Source organism: Astatotilapia calliptera, chromosome 15 (assembly GCF_900246225.1).
Source record: "Astatotilapia calliptera chromosome 15, fAstCal1.2, whole genome shotgun sequence".
NCBI lineage: Eukaryota > Metazoa > Chordata > Actinopteri > Cichliformes > Cichlidae > Astatotilapia > Astatotilapia calliptera.
The window spans coordinates 38,644,114-38,665,568 of record NC_039316.1 but is presented as its reverse complement, the minus strand read 5'-3'; the positions used below and the strand labels follow the sequence as shown (position 1 = coordinate 38,665,568).

General features: G+C 41.6%; 1 protein-coding gene across 27 annotated transcripts in view; it reads left to right on the top strand.

Moving 5' to 3' along the window:
• The window catches only part of ptprfa (protein tyrosine phosphatase receptor type Fa), a 361,887-nt gene that overhangs the window by 255,300 nt on the left and 85,132 nt on the right, over positions 1 to 21,455 (top strand). For 19 of the 27 annotated variants that reach the window (XM_026143460.1, XM_026143474.1, XM_026143473.1 and 16 more), the window contains 2 exons: positions 212 to 517; positions 9,004 to 9,197. In XM_026143460.1, the coding sequence (XP_025999245.1) occupies positions 212 to 517; positions 9,004 to 9,197 (500 nt within the window). The remainder of the gene's footprint in view (positions 1 to 211; positions 518 to 9,003; positions 9,198 to 21,455) is intronic. The other 8 variants (XM_026143479.1, XM_026143482.1, XM_026143483.1 and 5 more) reach the window with 1 other exon arrangement.

Sequence of the window (21,455 nt, the reverse complement as noted above, 5' to 3'; positions counted from 1 at the left end):
CATATTTCTGTGTGTTTGCAATGATGTACACTGAACATACAGCAGGAGACACTGTTTCCACAAACCATAATGACAAAAACATTGATAGGATAATGTGGCATTAATCTGCCAGTTTAATAATTACTCTGTAACACAGTCCAGAGAGACAGTTGCTTCATCATCCATCATCCACCCTACCTGACCATTACCCTCCCTCCTCCCCTTCCTTCAGCCCCATCAGCCCCACCCCAGGAAGTACATTTGCTCAGCCTCAGTTCCACCAGCGTCGAGGTGAGGTGGGTGGCCCCGCCCACAGACAGCCAGCACGGTGAGATTGTTGGCTACTCCCTGGCCTACCAAGCACTCACGGGAGAGGACCAGAAACGCCACCAGGTGTCAGGGATTGGTCCTGATATCACCAGCTACATTTTGGAGGACCTGGAGAAGTGGACGGAGTATTTGGTGTGGGTGAGGGCTCACACAGATGTTGGGCCAGGTCCAGAGAGCTCTGCAGCTAAAGTCAGAACCAAGGAAGATGGTATGTTGATGGTTTCATGGGAAACATTCAAACTAACTGTCCAATTCTTTTGTATTCATTTCCTGCTGCTGCAGTTTAGTCTTACAAACACTCACCAAAGTGTGCATAAGCGCAGTGTATAAGCATGGCTCAAATACAGAATACAGCACCCGGTCTGCAGACGCTTGGAGGGTTTGGAGTAAACTGGTTAATTTGTAAATGAATAAAAATCAGTCTGCAAAACATCAGATTGATGGACTGGATTAAGAGTCCGGTGTAGGATTTGTAATCTTGTTGATTCCACTAATACGCACGGCTACCCTGCACAGTGCCAACAGTTGGTGCCAAGTCATGAAGCTGTGCAGTCTGTGGTGGTGCATCATGTAGTCTTCATATACGGCACTTAAGCTCTGGTTTTGACATAAATCCAAAAGTAGTTTTATGGTTCTTTAGACATCACCTCAGGAACAGGAGATCAAACATTTCAGCCAACTTAGTCCAAGCCTATTTAAACATGGAGTTTCCACTGTCTCAGGTTTCAGTGTGTAATGTTGGATTAGTTATATGTTCACTCAAGAAAAAAAACAATCTTTAAGCCTGAGTCCCTGTTTGCTAAAAAAGTTGTCCAACCTGTAGGCACAGATTGGAAACCCCATGAAAAACCTGCGTGTAGAACACAGTTTCTACAGCGACAGGACAGATATACACACAGCTCTTTATTGAACCTGGAGTAACTCAGTGTTTAATCTGTTAGGTCAAAGACTTTTGATTTACACCTGAAAACAAACCTTGTGCTCTTTGTGGGAGAATTGTAAAAATAAATTTAGCTTCCTTATCTGTACTGCTAGTGCAAGTAAGCTCTAATAAATGCAGCAGACAAGAAGTGCAACAGAAATCGCAACCGTGCAGTCGTGTTTATATCAGGTGGTTTCTGCAGCAAATGTCAACAGTCTTTGTAAAACACCATCACTTGTGTTTTTATAACAGATATGGCGGTGACCCTTTTTTTTTTTCAGTACAATTTCTTACATCATGAATAAAACGCACGATTATTTTCAGGTTTTTGGGAGAATGCCGAGCTCAGTCAGCAGTCTGTACAGAGCAGTATACAGACCTGCAGTAGGTACATACATGCACAGAAAATAAAGCTAAGGTACAGAGGAGTGGGCCTTTTTGCTTATGGTCTGCAGATGAGATGATACCAGACCCAGAAAAGTTTTAGGAATTAAAATATCACAGTAGTTATGTCTGCATGACACAGTATGTCATACCTGAGTATTCAGCACGCATTCTGAGCAAGGGGGGTCAAGGTTAGTCATGACTCTCACTGCACCATGATAGACGTAATCATCAAGACAGAAGCTTTTCCTTATTTCACTACATTTTGTGAGACTTTAGCTGCCACTAAGCTCCTGCCTGTCATGCTCTGCCAGGCTGCGTGTCCCTTTTCCCAGCGTGATGACATGGTGTGCTGCACTGCTAGGCCAAGGTGTCTGGAGAGTTGCCTGAGTGGCAACATAGCATGCTCTTTCCCTGTTGTTAGTCACATGGCAGGACTGAAGCACAAGCTAAATAGACACTATGATTCAGTCCGGAGGGATACTCTGCTATTCAGCAGCATCCGTTTGCTATTACCTTCACTGCTGAAGATGAGTCCAAATGCAGCACAGCCCAGTGCTCACATCTCTAAGACACACGGCATTACAACAAATCCTTACAAGAGGATTCTCTTCTTTTTTGTGCAGGCACAATTGGCCGTATCATGACCAATGAGAGCAAAGAGTAATGGACTCTTTTCTGGAACCACTCAAGGAAATCAAAGCATCAAAGTTTAAGTCCTGTGCAATATCACCGAGGCTCAGCAAGTATAGCAGCACGGTGGCCTCTCCTCTGTTAACGCTTGCAGTTCTGAGCCAGCTCAGGTCTTGTACTGCCTAAGAATGACCTCCAGCTCTGCCTTTACCACTATTAGATTTTGTTTATATATATATATATATATATATATATATATATACACACATACTAGGGGTGCAACGATACACAAAATCCACGGTTCGGTTCGATACTTTGGTGTCACGGTTTGATATTTTTTCGATACAAAAAAAATGTTCATGCTGTTTTAATTTGTCATTTATTAAAATTATAAATATATATTTTAACACAAAAGTACAGTTTTTAAATTTAATGTTGCTGAAACAACAAAGGGATAAAAAAATTAATCTGATCGACAAATCGCTCATCTTTGGAAAAGAGAGTTTATTACAGAGAAATGGCTCTTTCCAAAATAAAAGCTATGCTATACGCTTCTTCTGGGCTATACTCTCAGCAGCATATTAAACATATCAGGTCCCCATAAGGAGAATCCTGTGCTAACGGCTGTCTAAATGACTCGGCTAAAGTTTGTAGCATGCGTGCTTGTTGTTTTTGTCTTTGCACTAGGATGATGTCGGAGTAAATGTGCAGTCATATTCGTTGTGTTCCCACTAGTGCTGTCAGCCTTAATCTGAAATGACGTTGACGCCACAACACGGCAAATCTCCGCTAACGAGCTATTGTTCGATACATATGCGTACCGAACCCAAAGCTCTGTATCGAACGGTTCAATATCAATACGAGTGTCGTTGCACCCCTAATACATACATATATATATGTATATGTGTATATGTATGTATGTATGAAAATAAAATTTATGCCACTGAAATATTTAGAGCGTTCCTAAAAGGACATAAAAGCTCTGCAGTTAATCGGTTTTACTCAAACCTGACGATGATTCTAAAACTAACCCCTCTTCTTTCAAAGCTGCCCAACAGTTTTCAGTTACCTGATTTAAACAGAATATTTTAGTACTTGCCAAAAGCCAACAGTGACCTTATGACCAGTGTTTTTGTTTGTTTGTTTTCCTGGATGGCATTTCTTTATGGGTGAAACCTCAAAGAGACAAATCTAAATAGTGTTAGAAGCACAGTTTCCTTCCTCACACCACTAACCCTCTCCATCTGCTGCCCTTCTCTCTCTCCTGGCGTCTCTCATCACTCTTTATTTCTGAACACCCACTGAATTTGAATCTCACACTCTTTTCATCTCTTTCCATCTCTCTGCACCCCATTTGACTTTGAGCTCTCATTGCATTTCTCCAGCATCTGTCCATTCTCCACACAGTGTACGCTTTCTCCCACGAATCCTCCTTCCAGCTCTTATCCGTGTCAGCCCGAGTAACAAAAAACATTCTCGTTTAGCTCCCTGACATAGTCGCAGCGTACGCTGAACTTTCCTGGCTTACTGTAATTTCCTTTAATAATCTGCAATAAAGGAAACACTCAAATTTAAAGAGAATAACAATTTTTCTTCTTAGATATTATAATTATTCTGATATGAGCACAGAGGAGCCGTAGCAGAGTTTTGTCAGACAGGCATTGGATCTCTTTTACAGATTTCATTAGGCTGTGATTGGGACTTTGCTCACTGGGACACGTCAAAGTTATACTCGGCTTCCCTGATGCCCCGAGACAAAGGACCTGTTCTGTGAGCTTATTCTCCTGCTTGTGTTGGTTTTAATAGGACACAAATCAGAAATAAATGTAGCCAGCCATTGCTCAGTCTAAAGGCAAAGACTGCAGTTGTGTCGACCCATGGTGTCATTAATGTGACGCAGTTATAGTAAAAGTGTGATAGGACTCCAACAAAACCCACCGTACATCAGAACTGCTCAAAACAGACCTTTGGATTCAGAGATTGTGTATAAATGTTGCATGAATTTAAGAGTCTGTGTTCATTTATTGATGGAAGTTTATTTTGGGATCTCTCCTAAACAGAAATCTATTTTGTTTTTGAGTAATCTTAATTTTTTTAAAAAGTGTTTATTTTGTTTTGTTTTTTAATCACAGTCCTGTTGATTTGCTTTGGTTGAAGGCCCAAAGCTCTTTGGTTTGTACGAAGCTTAGGGAACACAGAACAAATCATCCAGTGAAAGCAAAGGCAAAGCTAGACAGTAACCACAGACACCTGCATGTGGTCTGTCCCTCTGCTCTGCCTCTAATGTGTCCGATAGTTTAAGAGCACGACTGATACCTGGTGCACATTTCTGGTGCCAACAGGATCTCACAGCTGCGACTGATGCCTTGGGATGAAAATGTGCTGATTTGACATTTTAAAGCAAACTAACAGCCATTATCATTTTCCCCTTTCTCCTGCAGGAAATGCAACATAACTGTCCCAGCTTTTGCTTTCATGTCCACTGTTCTCTGCTGGTCCTGAAAAGCATTTCTGTTCTGCTCTGCACTGCTTAAACTCTGCTTAGTTTATCTTTAGGTACTTTAGAGGTTGTTGGTCTTTCGTGTAGCTGTTTCCCATCACTTCACCTATTTTATTACAGTGGGACACTGTAATACTGCAGAGAACTTTAAAGATAAGTCAGGATATCACAGCCTTGATTAGCCAGTGTGGAGCACTTCAAATTAAATTTCATGTTGAGGTGAGAGGGCAACGTTTCAAGGAGTCGATCTGGCTGCTTGTTTTTCCTCCATGCTGAGAAATTCACTATGCACAACAAATCAAATGTTTTGTTCTATGATTGCTACTTGCTCACCTTGTTATACTCCATGATTATCCATCAAAAACTCCATGAGACAAAACAGCATTTATGTGAACGAGAACTTTAAAAGTTTTGATGATTATTTTTAAAATTGCAGAAATAAGAACAGTTTGTATGTTTGTGACCCAACTAAACAAAAGTAAACTTTCCAACAATATCTGTTTGAAGAATAAAGTTTTAATTCAGTGTTCAGCTCTTGTGCTGAGAGAAGATTACTTTGTCACATACGGGATCTTTCATGTGCTCAAAGAGAAAGCAGTGACGCTGGATCTCCTTCTTAACAACGTTTAATATTTACACGCTCAGCTAGCTTCTAAAGATGTGAGTAAATGCTAATAAATCCAAACTGCATACAGAGGTCGTTCAGGTTGTGGATTTGTTTAATCTGATGTGTGCAGAAGGAAGTGAGCACACAGAGTGGACCCAGTGAGAGCGATACAGAGGAGACAATTAGTGGCTGCAGTAGCTTTGACAGCCGCTGCAGAGAACCCCCAGCAGCCACAGACACAAGATCCGGCTTCACGCTGTCAGTCAGGATGGTCCTACAAGTTTAAAACCAGCATGAAGTGTGTGAGTCTCACAGTCTGCAGTAAGCATCTACATGTTATAGTGGGAATTAAAGATAAGTAAACCCGTGTCCACACTCACGGCACATTTAGCTTTAGTGAAATCATAAAAACTCCAGCAGACAAAGAGGCCTTTGTAAAGTGTAAGCCAGGCAAGCAGGAGGACGTATACAGACAGGACGTGGAGCGATAAAATCAATCTGAAGAACGGCATGTCCTGATTTATTGTCGGAAAATCTTCTCCAGGCCACCGAAACCCAACGTTCATCCTCTCCAGGTTGGTTTTTCACTTCTGTTGGCTTGTTGACGTTGATTCGACACTAACGGCTTTTTGCCTTCTTACAACCACTTTTTTCATTAGCCACTCTTTTTCTGCCAAAAAGCAGATGCAAGAAAACTTGGTAAATGGACTGGTTCTTATAGAGCGCTTTTCTACTCTTCTGAGCACTCAAAGCACTTTACACAACTTGTGCATTCACCCATTCACACAAGCACATTGTTCTAGGTGCTTTTCTAAGTAACATTCACACACATTCACACTCCGATGGATGCATCGGAGAGCAATTTGGGGTTAATACCTTGCCCAAGGATATTTGGCATGCAGACTAGGGGAAGCCAGGAATCGAACCACCAAACCTCCGATCAGTAGATGACCTGCTGTACCGCCTGAGCTACAGCCAAGCAGAGTACATGCAAGTAGGGAAGATGTGCAGCAAATGTCACATAGGATTGAAACCTGTGCCACTAGATCTCACAGCAGCTGCTCTTCCCATTGAGCCAAACCAGCTCTGGTTGGTTCAGTAGAATAGCTGAATAATTAAAATACTTTGTCTTTATTGGGCTGTTGCATGGCAGCTATCAAAGTAAATGTGGTTACCACAGAATGAATATGAAACACCTGCTCTTACGTTTTCAGGCCTCAGCTAAATAATGAGCAAATAGAAAAGCCCATTCCTGAAAAAGAAAAGAAATCTCTTCAGTTTGTGTTATTTCTGTTTGCTCAGATTAGCATCAGATTAGCATCAGATTAGCATCAGATTAGCATCAGGCATGCATTAGAAAACAAATGAACTGTAGCAGCTGCATGCACTTCCTCCCATGACCACAGGAGGTTGTTTCCACAAACAGTGACGTTTTAGTCAGAAATCGACCACCGTTATTGCTTTTCAGCTGAGGTTGGCTTTATTTTAATCCGTGGCAGCAGATGGACTTCAAAGCTGTGTTTAGTCTGCTTTAGGATCCCGTTGTCTGTTACATGCTCATTTTGTTCTTCTTCTTCACTGGCTTTTGCTTTTGCAGTTAACACTGTGGTTTATTGACGTTTCTCCTCCAAAGCGTGAAGCTTGACTCTGGAAGGTCTCTGATTTTATAAAAGGTTAAACGATTCTAATTAGTCGAAAGTGCAAAGTGCTGACACCGAGTTGCAGAGCTTTCCTCTGCCTGCTGTGCCGGGTTGATACTTTAATACTTCTGCTTGCTGCTTTAACACTTTTCTCTCCCTGTTTTTCAGTATTTTCCTTTTCTGTTCTCTCTGTGTGAATTCCATTAATATTAGCAGAGCCTCATCTCCTCATTTTTATTGAAGTTAAATTTGTATTCATTTACACCTTCCTGTGAAGCTGACCAAGCATTCCAGAGGAATCTTTTTAAGCCTATTTTGATATGCAGCAAAGTAGAAAGTGTGTGTGCTCTAAACCCAGCTCCCAGCATCCTCTTGGGGCTCCATGTGACAAGCTTTGATGTGGATAACCTGCAAAGATAGCCAGTGACCTTCACGTATCCTTGCAGCCTCTCCAGGCTGGTAGCTACCTCGTCAGGTCAAACGTTGAAGTGGTCCAACTGATGAAGAGAAATGACCGTGGATAGGCCTTACCACACGTCTTCGTCTACATCTGCTGCTGGACATGTGGGCACCATTTAAAATAAACGTAACCCCATGCAACAGTTATTGCAATTTTATTTAAATGAGGCAGGCTCGTTGAGATTAAACTCTTTCACAGAGATGGGAACATGAAGCATTTGCCAGAACAAAGCAGACGGGAAAAAGCGGCACAATAAAGACATGTTCTCCTGTCCCTCAGCATTACAGTCGAGTGGTTTGATGCACCAGTTTCTACAGTGTTGGCTGTTGGCTCAGGAGTGGCAGCAGCAGAAGGCGGTCTGAAGATTAAACGCATTGGTTTGGGTTTAGACCTCATTCACAATCACCTGACGACCTCTGGCTGCTAGTGGAAAATGTGTGTTGCTGCTGTTGCAAAGCTAAATGTGGCTGCTGCACTGAAAACCTTCTTGTGGTTTCTCTGGTTGCGTGTAGGTTTGTGCAGTATTGGACAAAGGAAGTGGAGAATGTCAAAGTAAAAGTTGTGATTTTGAGGGGAAACAGCCTCTATTCCTATTTTGTGTCACACGTTTCAGTGTCACTGCTCCTCTGTGAGTAGTCGATGAATGTTTGCAGACATGCAAACTACAGGTGATGACAGAAGCATGCAGGTAATCATAGAAAACATTTTCGGTGCTACGTGTAGTTTCTTATACCTCTTTGCCAAAAGTGTCACCTAGCGACTCCCAGCAAATCTTAATCGACTGGTCAAGGTTATTCATTTTCCCCTCTGACCGGTGTTTGCCAGGAGATCACTGAACAGCCTCTGAGCCTGTGTGACGTGAGAGTGAAACACTAAAAGCTTACAAAAACACTAGAAAATAGTCTGTTGGGGTTTTCACTCTAAAAACGAATTGGTTCGTTTTATGAAAATATGGTGGTGTGTGTTAAAATGCGCCCAAACACAGCAGTGAAACCTCCAAAAACGATGTTGGGAGTGACAGCATCACACCCCTCCCCCAAAGCCTCACCAAATCACCAGTGCATTTGCCAAAAATGACTCGCATGAATCACACATAAACAATTCTAACAAAAAGGAAAATAAAAGGAAACAAATTTCTCACTTATTCTTCTTCCCATCATGAAGCAGTGCCAACAAGTGAATCACATGAAGGCACAAAGCAACAGCAACAAGCTTTTCAGTGAATAATATTCACACTGACAGCGTACCACAGTGAGCAGTGTGAGAAAAAACAGGCACTGTGACACTTATCAGGTGTATCTGAACACACAACAAGTCTGTTTGTACTTGTTGAAGGTGAAATCATGCTTCGCAAATCTTTCAGCCGCCAAAACGTTACTGTGGAAATAGTAAAGGGTACAAAGTAAGGCAGAGATACTCAGCTTCTGAGGAACAGATGCTAATACAGTCTCATGAAGACGTGGTTTAATAGTAGCCTTCCTATTGAGACTCACAAAATCAAACATTCCACTTTCTAAATGTAATTTGTGTTCTCTCATTTGTTTTCAGTGCCTGGAGCTCCTCCCAGGAAAGTGGAGGTAGAGGCCCTGAACTCTACTGCCCTCAGGGTGAGCTGGAAGCCCCCGCTGTCCGTGAAGCAGCATGGGCAGATCAGAGGATACCAGCTGGTTTACTCCAGGCTAGAGAACGGGGAGCCCCACGGCCAGCCGGTCATCCTGGATGTTAACCTCCCTGAAGCCCAGGTATTCTCACACGGTGTCATTCAGGTTGATGTGACTGGGTGAGACAATGAGTGAGAGCTGAAGACGGGGGAGTTTGGTTCAGATCCCCGAAGTTTATTTGACACAAGTTATTGTTTTAAGGCAGGAAACAATTTTTTGGTCTTTAAACTATTGACTGAAGCAATACACCCATCAGTAACAGGTTGTTTTTTTCACATGCTCTACCTTTGCACAACCAACCTGCTAATAGACACGAGGTGCACGTTTCAGAGTCCGTAATCATCAGAAGCAATTAAGCTGTGAGACTAATATGTATGTGCATGTGTTAATTCCCCGTTATTACTTTATGTTGGCTTGAAAAAAACATCTCCCTCTGCTGGTGCTTCAGATTACTGCGACTTACTGCATCCATGTCACGGTGGACCAGCGTGTGGGTTGCACGTTTTGCCCTCTCATGGCCATTAGACAGAAAACATGTTTAAGTCGTTTCTTTAGCGGCTGAACTTTTAAAGAGCTGGAAACTAAGTAAATCTGCAGAACTGCACAGCTCTAAAACAGCAGAAGAATATAATGAAATATAGGAGCTATTATTAAAAAAGAAATAAATACTGAAAACTTTTTAATACAATCCAAATGATTTTGAAAGATTTTTAATCATAAATGTTGATTAAAAATGTTTATGAAGCAGGAAGTTTATGAACATAATTTGTGCAAATTATTATTTTAATCTTCTCCTTGAAAAGAAAAAGGATAAACAGGTTACAGCTGTGTGTGGTCTGCAGCCTGCTGTGATGAAAAAGCATCAGATCCCAACATCGGAGCATTTCTAAAATAAGGATGTGCATCCAGTACCTCATCCTGTACCTCCCTTTGTTCCATTAGAATAATTGGATTCGACGTTTCTTTTTTCAGTTTATTTTTATTCCCGTCTCCAGTGGGAAAAAATAACCCCAAATATTAATAATTATTTGGCATCTGACATATTAGATCATCTGTAGAACCAAACATGTGCTTCTTCATATTTTTAATTAGTGTAATATTAAGGAATTTACTTTTCTCTAACCAGAAGCCTCGGTGATGATGATGATGATGATGATGATGATGAGGAGGAGGAGGAGGCATTTCAGCTGCAGAAAGTCTTTGTTGTGGTAACACTACATGACTTAGTGCTTAGCGAGCTCGACTTTACATAATTCTTTACATAAAGACTGAAATTTATTTACCTTGAAAACACTTTTTCCAAAACATGAAGACAAATTTTTGTCTTTTTACATTATTTGTACTTAAATAACTTGAACATGAGAAAACATGTGTGTGCACATGCGTCTCAAATGACGGCATGAACACACATAAGAAGAAAAAGATAAGAGCAACACCTCCAAAAGATGCATCACAGAATATCTAAGAAAGCCGACTGCTCGAACAACTGGCATGAAATCACTGCACCAAAGACTGAGAGCAGGTCACAGGGTGGATGTTTAAAAGCTCTCGCTGAGGAGGCGCCGCTCAGTTCCTCTCCTCTCGGCTTGTTTTGTTCTCCTGGAGGAGCGTCTCACCTGATTTCCTTTATACGCAGCATTCCTGTCTTATCTGTGTAAGGCAGGAGGCCTGATAAAGGGCCCGCATCTCACAGCCATCTCCAACCTCTCTTTAAACACACACACACACACACACACACACACACACACACACACACACACACACACACACACACACACACACACACACACACACACACACACTTCTCTTTAAGGAACTGTCTTCAAGCCTCATCTGTGATAAGTTTAGTCTCTCCCCCTGGCATCAGTGATGCTGATGAGAATCAACACACGGTGTGTGGAGTGACCCTCCACACTACACACACACACACACACACACACACACACACACACGCACACACACACACACACACACACGTGCGCACACACACACACAGTCAGGGGCATAACTCGCTGCGACCCTTCATTTGGACTTTTGTGTGCCATTTCTTGTTGTTTTTTACCAACTTTCTAAGAAGTCAGTCTATTGTGTTGCATCATAACAACAGTTCAAGCTATTCTGAGTGAAATACAGAGGGTTATTTCAAGTTCGGTTTAAATATAATAAATTATATAAACCTTAATAACCTTTTAACAACCAGGTTTCCAGCAAACATTTCTATGCTGAATAACCGCGAGCACTCGCTGACCATTTCTCCTTCTTTGTGTCAAGAGAAAGTTTGTGTATAAGAGTTGTTTTATATTTGACCAAAATGAAATTTTAAAAGTTCTCAATCAAGAGAAGAGTGAAAAAACAACAACATATGGTTACTATGAACACAAAGACATTTTCTTACAGTTCAGAATTTTTAGCAGAAAGAGCAGCAGATACATTTAAAGTCTTTTTATTTGTTTAACAAAACAAAATAGTCGATACTTGTCTGTGTGCATGAAAAACATCATCGCAAAAGTCTGATACATATTGATGCTTTGTTTCTAAGATACAGTCCAGATGCACTGTAACATGAAAGTCGTACATCGAAGCTGTATTGAAACTGTCCACTCAGCCACTGGACTGAGCCATTCTGTAGTGCTGTTAGAAATCTCACTCCACATATGAAGTGTCGTCACAAGTGATCGTGTGCTCTAGATGACCACACCACACCATTGTGTGTCAATAAAGTGTACCCCCTCCACCCGCTGTGCTCATCTCAGCTGCAAAGTTAACACTGCTGTTATTTAACCAGTTGCTGTGCGTTTGTTATAATGTCAAATATTTCGATTTGACATTCTGTTGCCTCGGCTCACCACACCACCGGCTGCCACAGAGCACTACGGTGTCCAAAACAAACAAGCCCAACAGCTAAAGAGTAGTCTGCAGAAGCCATCGTCTCTCTGCCCGGGCGGCAAGAATTCAGAGACTAAAATGTGTTCAAAAGAAAAGATTTTGTAGAACTGATATATAATAGCACAGGGGGATGGATGAACAGACTTTGGGTATCACTGGGTCGTGTTTGTGAGGGACTGACTGAAACAGACAAAAGAGAGCTGGAAAAGTAGTTTTGCAGAAAGCTGCCCCTGCAGCATAAATCACTGCTCTGTGTGTTGATACTGATAAACATCCACGGACGTGTTACTCAGCCGCTGCTATAATTTAAATATGGCAATAACAACACATATTTTCAGATGACATCTCCTGGATGACTTTCACTGTGGTGCAGTTGGTTGCTCACAGAAAGCTGGCCCTTCAGCGTGCATTTCTGATGTAGTACACTGCCCAGCAGAGAGTTTATGACTGTATCGACATCACACTCTCTATGATGAATGGATTTCTTCTCTGTTGTGCTGCGAGTTACTTCAGCGGGCTGAGATTTCTGTGCCAGCAGAACCAGCTCCATCCCAGCTGCTTCGGTACAGCTGGATTTACAGCCCATGTGTCCTTGTCCTTGGACACCAGTCCTCAGTGCTGCTGACGAGGTGACACAGTCTGTTAACAGTTTACATCTGTGACTTCAGTAAGCAGAAACTAAACAGCAGTGTTTTTGAAAGTCTCCGAGCTCGGCTGTGAGTGCTGAGCTGTGTGTTGTCTCCAGCGAAGCAGCCTTAAATCCCTCAGTTGTTTCACTGAGGCTCGGCCTGCCAACAGTCAGTACAGACGACTATTTTGTCACAAAAAAGACCTTACTGACAAAATAAGTTCAGTCATGCCAAATTATGGCAGCTTAGAGGCAGGACCAAAGCCTTAATTGGCTGCTCATTCCCTGTCCTGGCCTTCTGAAGCCTCTGCTGTTTGCTTTAGACTCAACTCCCTCCATCTCTGTTGCTGTTCTGCTGGCAGGCTCACGGCTTTTAAGATCTCAGTGAGGCGTATTTTTGGATGGCTGAAGAACGCTTGAAGGAGCCTCTTATCCCTCTCAGCACTGATGGCTGTGAAGCGTGAGCATCGGCTGATTTGATAAGACATGGCAACCTCTCTGTGGCTCATCTCTGCATGTTGTACTCAGAGAAAACAAACCCAGACTCAACCAAAGACAATGTTTTTGTTTTCACCATCTGCCTTCACGGTCACATGAAGTATAAGCATCCAGTGTCTTTCACACAAGCGTTAGTGTGCCATCAAGCGACCATTTAAAACAATTTACATTAAGTCTAAATAGATGGCTGCATTACCTAGTGACAGGCAGACAGCTGATTTCAGACATATTGATTAATTAATTCTATTGTTTGATATGTTCTAAGGATTCCTGAAACAATGCATGAGGTTGTTCCTCTTAAAGGCAGACAAAGCCCAATTCATGGGTTGAAGGTGAAGGTGCAAACACTTGGCAACAGCGGAAAGCAAGAACTCCCTTTTAACAGGAAGTGGAAGAACCAGACTCGGGGAGAGGCTCCTCTGCCTCGACCAGTTGGGGCTAATGGGAGGAAGACAGGACAACAAAGAGACCGTGGAAGACAGCCAGAGACTAACAATAACTGATGATTGAATGCAGTGTGATGTGTGATCACATAGTGACTGAAAAAGCTGATTTAAGAAGAAAACCAGTAGCCCAGGCCTTTCACAGTATTACTACAGTTACCTGAGTATATACCTCAATCTGTAGATGATCAGATCAAAATTAAGAAATGAAGCATGACAGACACAGAAGTGGAAAAAAGAAATCAAAGTAAAACTATTGAGGTAAGTTAAAAATGGATTACACACATTAGTTTCCTCAGCATCACAGACTTCTATACAACCAGAGGACGGCCCCTCGGTGCCTGTTCAAACAAATGCAACTGTGTTTTTCAAACCAGGAAATCCGGTCAGTCTTTCATACTGTCAGTGTTCAAAACATAAATACAGGTCAATAAAAACAACCGGGGGACACGTTTTCTCAGTAAACATTAAGTTTAAACGTTAGTTGCAACACCAATAAATCCCAATATTTGTATGCAGCTAATCAGATTTGTGCACTTCTGCAAACTCATTAGCACGCGAGGACGTGACGTCAGCTAGAATGTGCAGCTTTGCAGAGAACGCGGGAGGAGATGTTTCCAGAGTTCTTATCAGTCATCACTTCACTTTCCCTCACTATCTCATCTGTCTTTGTCAGTCTATTGGTTGCCATCACTGCAAATTAGAAGGAGCGCTAAAGAAAGGCGAGAGGACAGTTTAGGTGATAATAATAAGATAAGATGGATATTTAATGACCCCCTTGGGAAACTGGCAGAAAGAATGGAGCTATTTTTTCTTTAAAAGGCTGCGCTGGGTCCTTGTAGCCTGCTGTGAACAGCGTCCCACCTCCTCCAGCCACCATTCAACAACTAAATGGCAACTTCATTTATCTGTCTGCACCGTGAGCTCCAACCAAACTCTGATGTATCGTCGCACTGACGGTTAGTCATTGATGAGACTGACGGGATCGGGCTTTGTGAAGTGACCCCAACTGAAACGATGGCGTGGGAGTCTGTCTTCATCCCACAGTATTGTGACAAACACTTTGTTCATTATAGCAATAACAGCACTTAAACATGGTCTTTTAATTGCAGTCTCCTTTGACCATGTTGACATGTTGAAGTGCATAGAGTGAAGTTTGATTTATAGTTCTGTGTGGAGTATCCACAGTGCTTTAATTAATGTGATTAGCAGCACCTGTGTTTACCAACCATTTCATGTCAAAACGTCTGCTTTGAAAAAAGGTCTGAAACAAGCTTGATTAATGGAGGTCTTACCTATCAGGACCCAAAGGATCCACTGCCAACATCCTGGTGTCAGACACCCGGGGACAGTTGACAGGACGCTATTATATTAATATCAGACACAACATTAAACCCTCCTGTTGTAGCCACAGTATTACTCGGGTGGTGTTAACGTTGTGGTTGGACAGTACCAGTCAAATATTGGCCTTATAGGCAAAAGGAACCAGAAACTTTTGTTAATCACATGTTTTAACTTCTAATGGCTGCATCAAACATCCTTCATGTTTCTTTAAGCCTTTGAGCAACATATGCATTTCCACAGCATTATTCTGTCAGGGCAAAACAGATTCCTCCAGTGGGAGAGCCAGTACACACTGCAGTGATCATCACATCTAACTTGGAAATACCTTTGGAAATGTTGTTGCTTCTTGCAGGAGAAAAGCTTATCTGGGCTGCCTGCAATCAGTGTAACTGGTTTTCAGCAGACTGACAGGTACATTACAGGATGAAGCTGACTCTTCTACCTTTCCAGATTGTGCTGCTGGCTAACAGTACCACAGTTAGCAAGCAATGGCACTTTTATTTTTCTCCATTTTACAAGATGCAATGAAGCGGACAGCACGGGGAAAAAGAATTTGACTGATCTTGGAAGACCTTTTGATTCCCAGTTTGAGCTGTTGAACTGTTCGCTGACACCTGTCAAAATAACTGATCATCTAATAAACACACTGCACAGCTGCTCCCTTTAGGCGTGTTGTGAGAAATGTAACTTAATCATATACAAATGCAGCAGATGATGAGGTTACATTTCCACAGGGATATTATGTAAAGGAATTTTTAATATAATTTCTTTTTTTATTGCAGCGATCTTGTTCTATTAATCATTTCCATCAGAGTTCGATGATCATCACAGATGCATTTCACCTTTCTTTGCTTTTTTTCCTTCTTTTCTTTTTTTTTGATGGTAATGATGCAAATGTTGATTTACAGTGAAATGAAATGTAAGTGGAATGAAATAACATCAGACAAGACTTTTAATAAACCATGGGTAGCACACTTCGCAGCCTGAGATGCCTCCTTATCTGTAAGTGTGATCATTTCACTCTGGTGTGAGGGTGCAAACACAGACATGAGAGCATTAACGGCGTTGTGTGTTAAAGATATTAATATGGTTTTACATTATTACTGGGAAACAGTCTCACATACATTAATAATGTCAGTCAGTCTTTATATTAACACTCTCAGATTAAATGACTTTGATATGTTCAAAAATAGATGTGACTACAAAGAACACGCCTCTGGTTCTGTTTACAGCACAGTGAATGTTTGCTTGTGAAAATGATTGAGATGATCCAACTTGTCAGATGGTTGAACAGCTTCAGAAGCTCTGCGCTCACATTTCTGTCATCAGCTGTCTGACAGTTTCAGGGTTTGGCCCAGTTGTGGCCCACACCTGCTGCTTTCTGTTGGCTCTGTTTCACCTTGATTGATGATGTTGGCTCAAGGTGAGTCTGGCTTCTTCAGTCTGACTCCAGGGCCACATGATATGGGACGGATGTCAGATGTGTTGTGACCCAGTTCATTTGGGTCTTTTCTGGCCCCCAGAACACCTGTAACTGAGCCCAAAGTGCCAAAACTAGTAGGCGGGGCCCAGATGTGCCTGCTGTCTGGTGTGTTTGTAGGTGTGTTAGTGTTTTAGCCACTTGCTGTCTTTTTTTAGTAACAGCGTTCTTTGTGTATCTCCGGCTTTTTTTGCTTCCTCCGGTTTTCTTACATGTGGTTTTATAGAGATTCTTTCTCGTCTCTGCTTTTGCTTGTAGATTACTTTTACAGTTTGACATTATTTACTCACTTTTGAGGAGTGAACTGGTTCCTTGTGTTTTTATGTGTCACTAAAATGAATGATTTGTGGTTTGAGGGAAACTTTTTTCCCTTTTGTGTCCTGAAACTAGGTCCTCAACCTGACTATAACATAACAGGATGTGACAAAGCAAGCAGTAGTTCCACTTCTCTCACTTTCACCTGTCACATATGCAGCTGAATGCCATCCAGTATGTATTATCGCTATATTTAAACCCAAGCAGGTCTCTCACCTCTCTGTGACAGGCAACTATTCATGACACTGCACGTGGGGCTGTGGCTGGAACAGCTATAAAATCATTTGCCGTTGAGCGAGGATGGCCAGCATGCTGTGTTTGTCTGCTGTAATACTCGGCTGCCTGCCTCTGTTTTGCTCAAGTACCCGACTGCAAGCCTGAATATCACAGCTGTGAAGAGGTGTGCACAGATTATTGTGGACATGTAGAGATTAAGATACTCCCATTACAACCCTCAAAGGAAGCAGGCACAGAATTTACGTTATAAAGACTAAAGAAGACTCGAAAAATGATACTCGGTGTATCTAGGTAGACTCTGTCCTTTATTCAAACCCGTGTCTAAGGATTCTGATTATTTCAGAGAGAAGAAAGCGTCTCCACCCGTAGACCAGCAAGGCGCTTTAAAATATAGTATAGCTGTGAAACCAGCCATCATGAGTTCACTGACAGAGCCAGTGATATATCACGGCGTAGAATACAGTAATGCATCAGTTACTGTATGAAAAAATGAGAGCTACTCTATGCTGAGGCCACTTCGAGCTGCTTTATTTAATGGATGTTGCTGTGATTTAGAGCTCGGGTTGCACTCTGGCCAGGGAATGGATGTAATTTTCACCCCATCGTTAACAGCTTACATTGTTTATGATATCGGCTTTTATTTATTTCTTCTAAGAAGCTGAGGAAGCGAAGCTCTTTGTCCTTTATTTTTGGGTACTCAGCAGGTTGTTCAGCACAATGCCCAGTTCCTCTGAATCAAGTTGTTGAAGCAGACATTCACATGCGAAATGTCATTAATGTCCCGATGGCCTTCGTGAGCCAGCAATCTTTTTCATCCATGTGTCTTTCTGTCCATGTGTAGCCGTCTGTGCTGTCGGGGTAGCAGTCTAAACAGAGATGCCCAACCTTCCTCATCACAGCATTATTTTTAGGGAGTATCAAGCTAACTCAGAGACATCATCTCTAGAGTCTCCCCAGTGGGACATACCCAAACGGCTTGTGTAGGAGTCAGCTTTTTTAATAAGGGTTAATTAAAATTTGTAGGTCAGTACCCATGGCTTTCACAAGGGAATCCAAAAGTGCATTCTGAAAAATAGCAAATTGTTTTCCATTCTGTACATGAACTCAGGTTTTGAATCAAAAGGAAATCAGGATTTGTTTGTGTCGCTTTTTGGAGAATATCAAGAAAAAAACCCACAAGTAACAATTTTGTTAAATTCTTCCTGCAGCTCTCTGTTATACACAGAGAGTTTTGTTTTTCTCTCCTGGTCCTTCGATGATCCAGCTTCTCTTTAGTGGTTGCTATGAGTTTTAAAGATGTGCAAAGCCAAAAGGTTAGAGGGTTGGTGGTGGGATCTTGCTCAAAGCTTTGTGTTCTACACTTGGATTCGGTTTGTTTGTTTGTTTTCTCCTCTCAGCATCTAGTTTCATTTCCATGTGACAATCAGACTTAAGCATTTACTTTGTTAGCTGTAGGAACAGATTGTGATTTAAATGCAACCTTACAAATTCACTTTGTAAGGTTTAGGCACCAAAATGATTTATAACTCATGGTTAGGATTTAAACAGACCTTTTTACAACAGCACCCACATTAGATGATACTTTATTAGGTAGGTGTAACACATGATGACTCCTGTTCTATCTAATATACTATCTGCGGTTAGCTGACAATTAGAAACATTAGGAAAGCAAAAAACATACATATCTGAGATGTGTTAGTCAGTTAGTGACTTGGCTTTGTTGTGGGAACTTCACAAGCAGCAGCAAGACTCCCACACAGCAAAGAGCAGCATGTGACAATAAGGCTACGTTCACTCTGCAGGTCTTGATGCTCAATTCCAATTTTTGGATCAAATCCTATTTTTTTGTCTGCTCGTTCACACTACAAATAAAATGCGACAGCAAACGCGCTCTAGTGTGAACGCTCAAAGCGGCCGCATGCACAAAAGAAGACGTCACACACAGCGCACTCTGTTTAGACCCAGAGCAACAGTATGTTTGACTGATGGCCCTTAATGTAAAGACTTTACGTTTCCCAATTTTGCTTTATTATAAAGTTATTTTGTTATTTACATTTGGCCTAATATTGATCCTTATTGCTGTTTGAGAGGAGCGGTGCTTCAAAGGATAGCTGCAGATTTCTGTCAGAATCTGCAGATTATACAGTACAAAGAAAATGTTCACGTTTCTCCAGCGTTGTCTTCTCAACAGTTTCGCTGACATCAGGATGGCCAGGAAGTGTTCGCGATGTCTTCTCCGGCGCTGATAGTTGGCGTCTGTCTTGTGTCGGTGACGTAAAAGACAGATTTAATGCGACGTGACCATCAAACAGCAGTCGCTTTCTGAAACATCAGATTCAGCACCACATACGAAAGTGACCCAGATCGGATTTGAAAATATCGGATTTGTGCCGTTCACACTGTCAGACCATGATCGGATATGGGTCGCACAGGGTCAAAGATATCAGATTTGATGCACTTTCACCTGCAGTGTGAACGCAGCCTAAGAGACCGCATGGAAACGAGGGGCTGGAGTGCAGGTGTGTTGCAAATCGACTTGCAGGTAAAACCTGAAACAGCTTAAATAGACTTAAACTGGATGTGGAGGAAGAAATCAGCAGAGCTGATGTGGTCTGGATCTGAGATATTGCTCTGCTGGGTCTTTTGGCAGAGTTTATCCAAATGCATAATAAAATGGAGAGAACAGGAGAAAACGGATGCCAGAAGAAGATTGAAAACATAAATAACCAGTGAGCTCACAGATGACCTCGAACCAGCTGCAACAAAACTTCTTGCACCTCTTGATTTAAATAAAGAGGTGTGTCTTCTGTGACACGATTTTTCCAGCCTGGACAGGTGAGGTTCACAGTGAAATGGCTAAAAGATAGAGAAGGGACTTGTTTTTGTTCTGATCAATATATTAATGTCACCAAACTTTAAAAACACGTGTTTCCTTAGTAACAGTTTACTACACTCAGATAAACAGGGAAATATTAAAATACCTGAAGTATTATAATTTCAGGACCATGGACAGCGCACAGCATTTTCATCACGATCTCACGGACTGTGATGTAACACATGACTGTTTGTAGTGGTGGACCTGCACAAATTCAGCTGCATGCACTTTGACAGTAAGTGGGCTATAGATCATAGATGCGCCCACGCGCAAATCTCCCCGATGAAATCTGCAATTTCTTTTATTGATTAATTTGTCTCAAAACAAAGATAGCTTAGAAAACTGTGGTGATGTCAACACCACCAGAGTGTAGAAGGTTTTTTAAGTTTAAACCTTTGTCAGTCAGGCACATTTGGTTTGTTTTATCCCTTGAAAGGGTGCAAGTTGTCTTAATGCAACAATGCTGGAGGTTTACAGTCCTACACTGAGCCTGTTTTCATTAGAGCAACCCTTTCTGCCAGACTGCCACTGTAGGCCTACATCTAACCTATATTTATATGCTTGTCTGATTACAATTAAGAAGCTGCCCCTATCCTGTTAATAAATTATTCTTAGCTTGGACTTAATTGCAAGGCTCAATGGGAAGATTGAGCATGTCATATTTAAATGAACTGTGTTTAGAAAACAGCGCAACGCTCAGAAAACAACCATAAAACTAACCACACCTATCAGCACAATGTGTGGGTTATATTCACATATTGTGTGTTTTGGTAAATCTGGCCTGATGCCCAGTTGGATGTCCAGCATCTGCTGGTCTGTCTGGAGCTTGAAGGATCTTATTGCTCCCTTTGGGATTGAAGGGATTTCCATCAAGTCCATGTTCTCAGTCTTTTTCCATATATGCTGTGTTCCATCAGTATGCTCATCAGTTCCTCTGATTAACTCAAAGTCACATGTTTTTATTGAAGAAACTTGTGTTCAGTTGTGAATATTCAATATTAGGATGTCAAATCTAAAGATTAAGAGAGTGGCCTATTGGCCCGGCACTGGGTTAAGTTTGTTTTAGATTCACAGGTAAGACATGCTGTATAGTGTGTAGAAAGCAAACTCTTTAAAAACAGTTGAAAGTTCAGAATTTTACAGGTCAGCACTAGGGATGGGTATCGTTTAGGTTTTATCCGATACCGGTGCCAAACCGGTACTTTTGAAACGGTGCCGGTGCTCAAACGGTGCTTAAAGAATGGAGAACACAAACTTTGTCCAAAAACCTCTCATGTTCAGCTGTTTTCCACTTTTTCTTTGGTCATTTTAGCCTTTTTGGCCAGGGTGAAGGGAGCATCTGCCATCAAACAAGAAGACAGCCGCATGTAGCTATGATGGTGTTTGCTAGTTCACCTTACATGCATTAATGTAATAACATGTTTAGCCTACTCAATGTAAATTACACACGAACAACATTAAGCTACTCAGTATTTCAGTATTTAGTATTTATTTATTTATTGTCATTGTCAAGAACAATGAAATTGCGTTTGGGGCTACCATACAACCCAAAAAAAAAAAGAAGAAAATAATAAATACCCCTTAAAACCCAAGTGTACATATTTAACCCAGTGTGACTCCAATGCAATAAGAC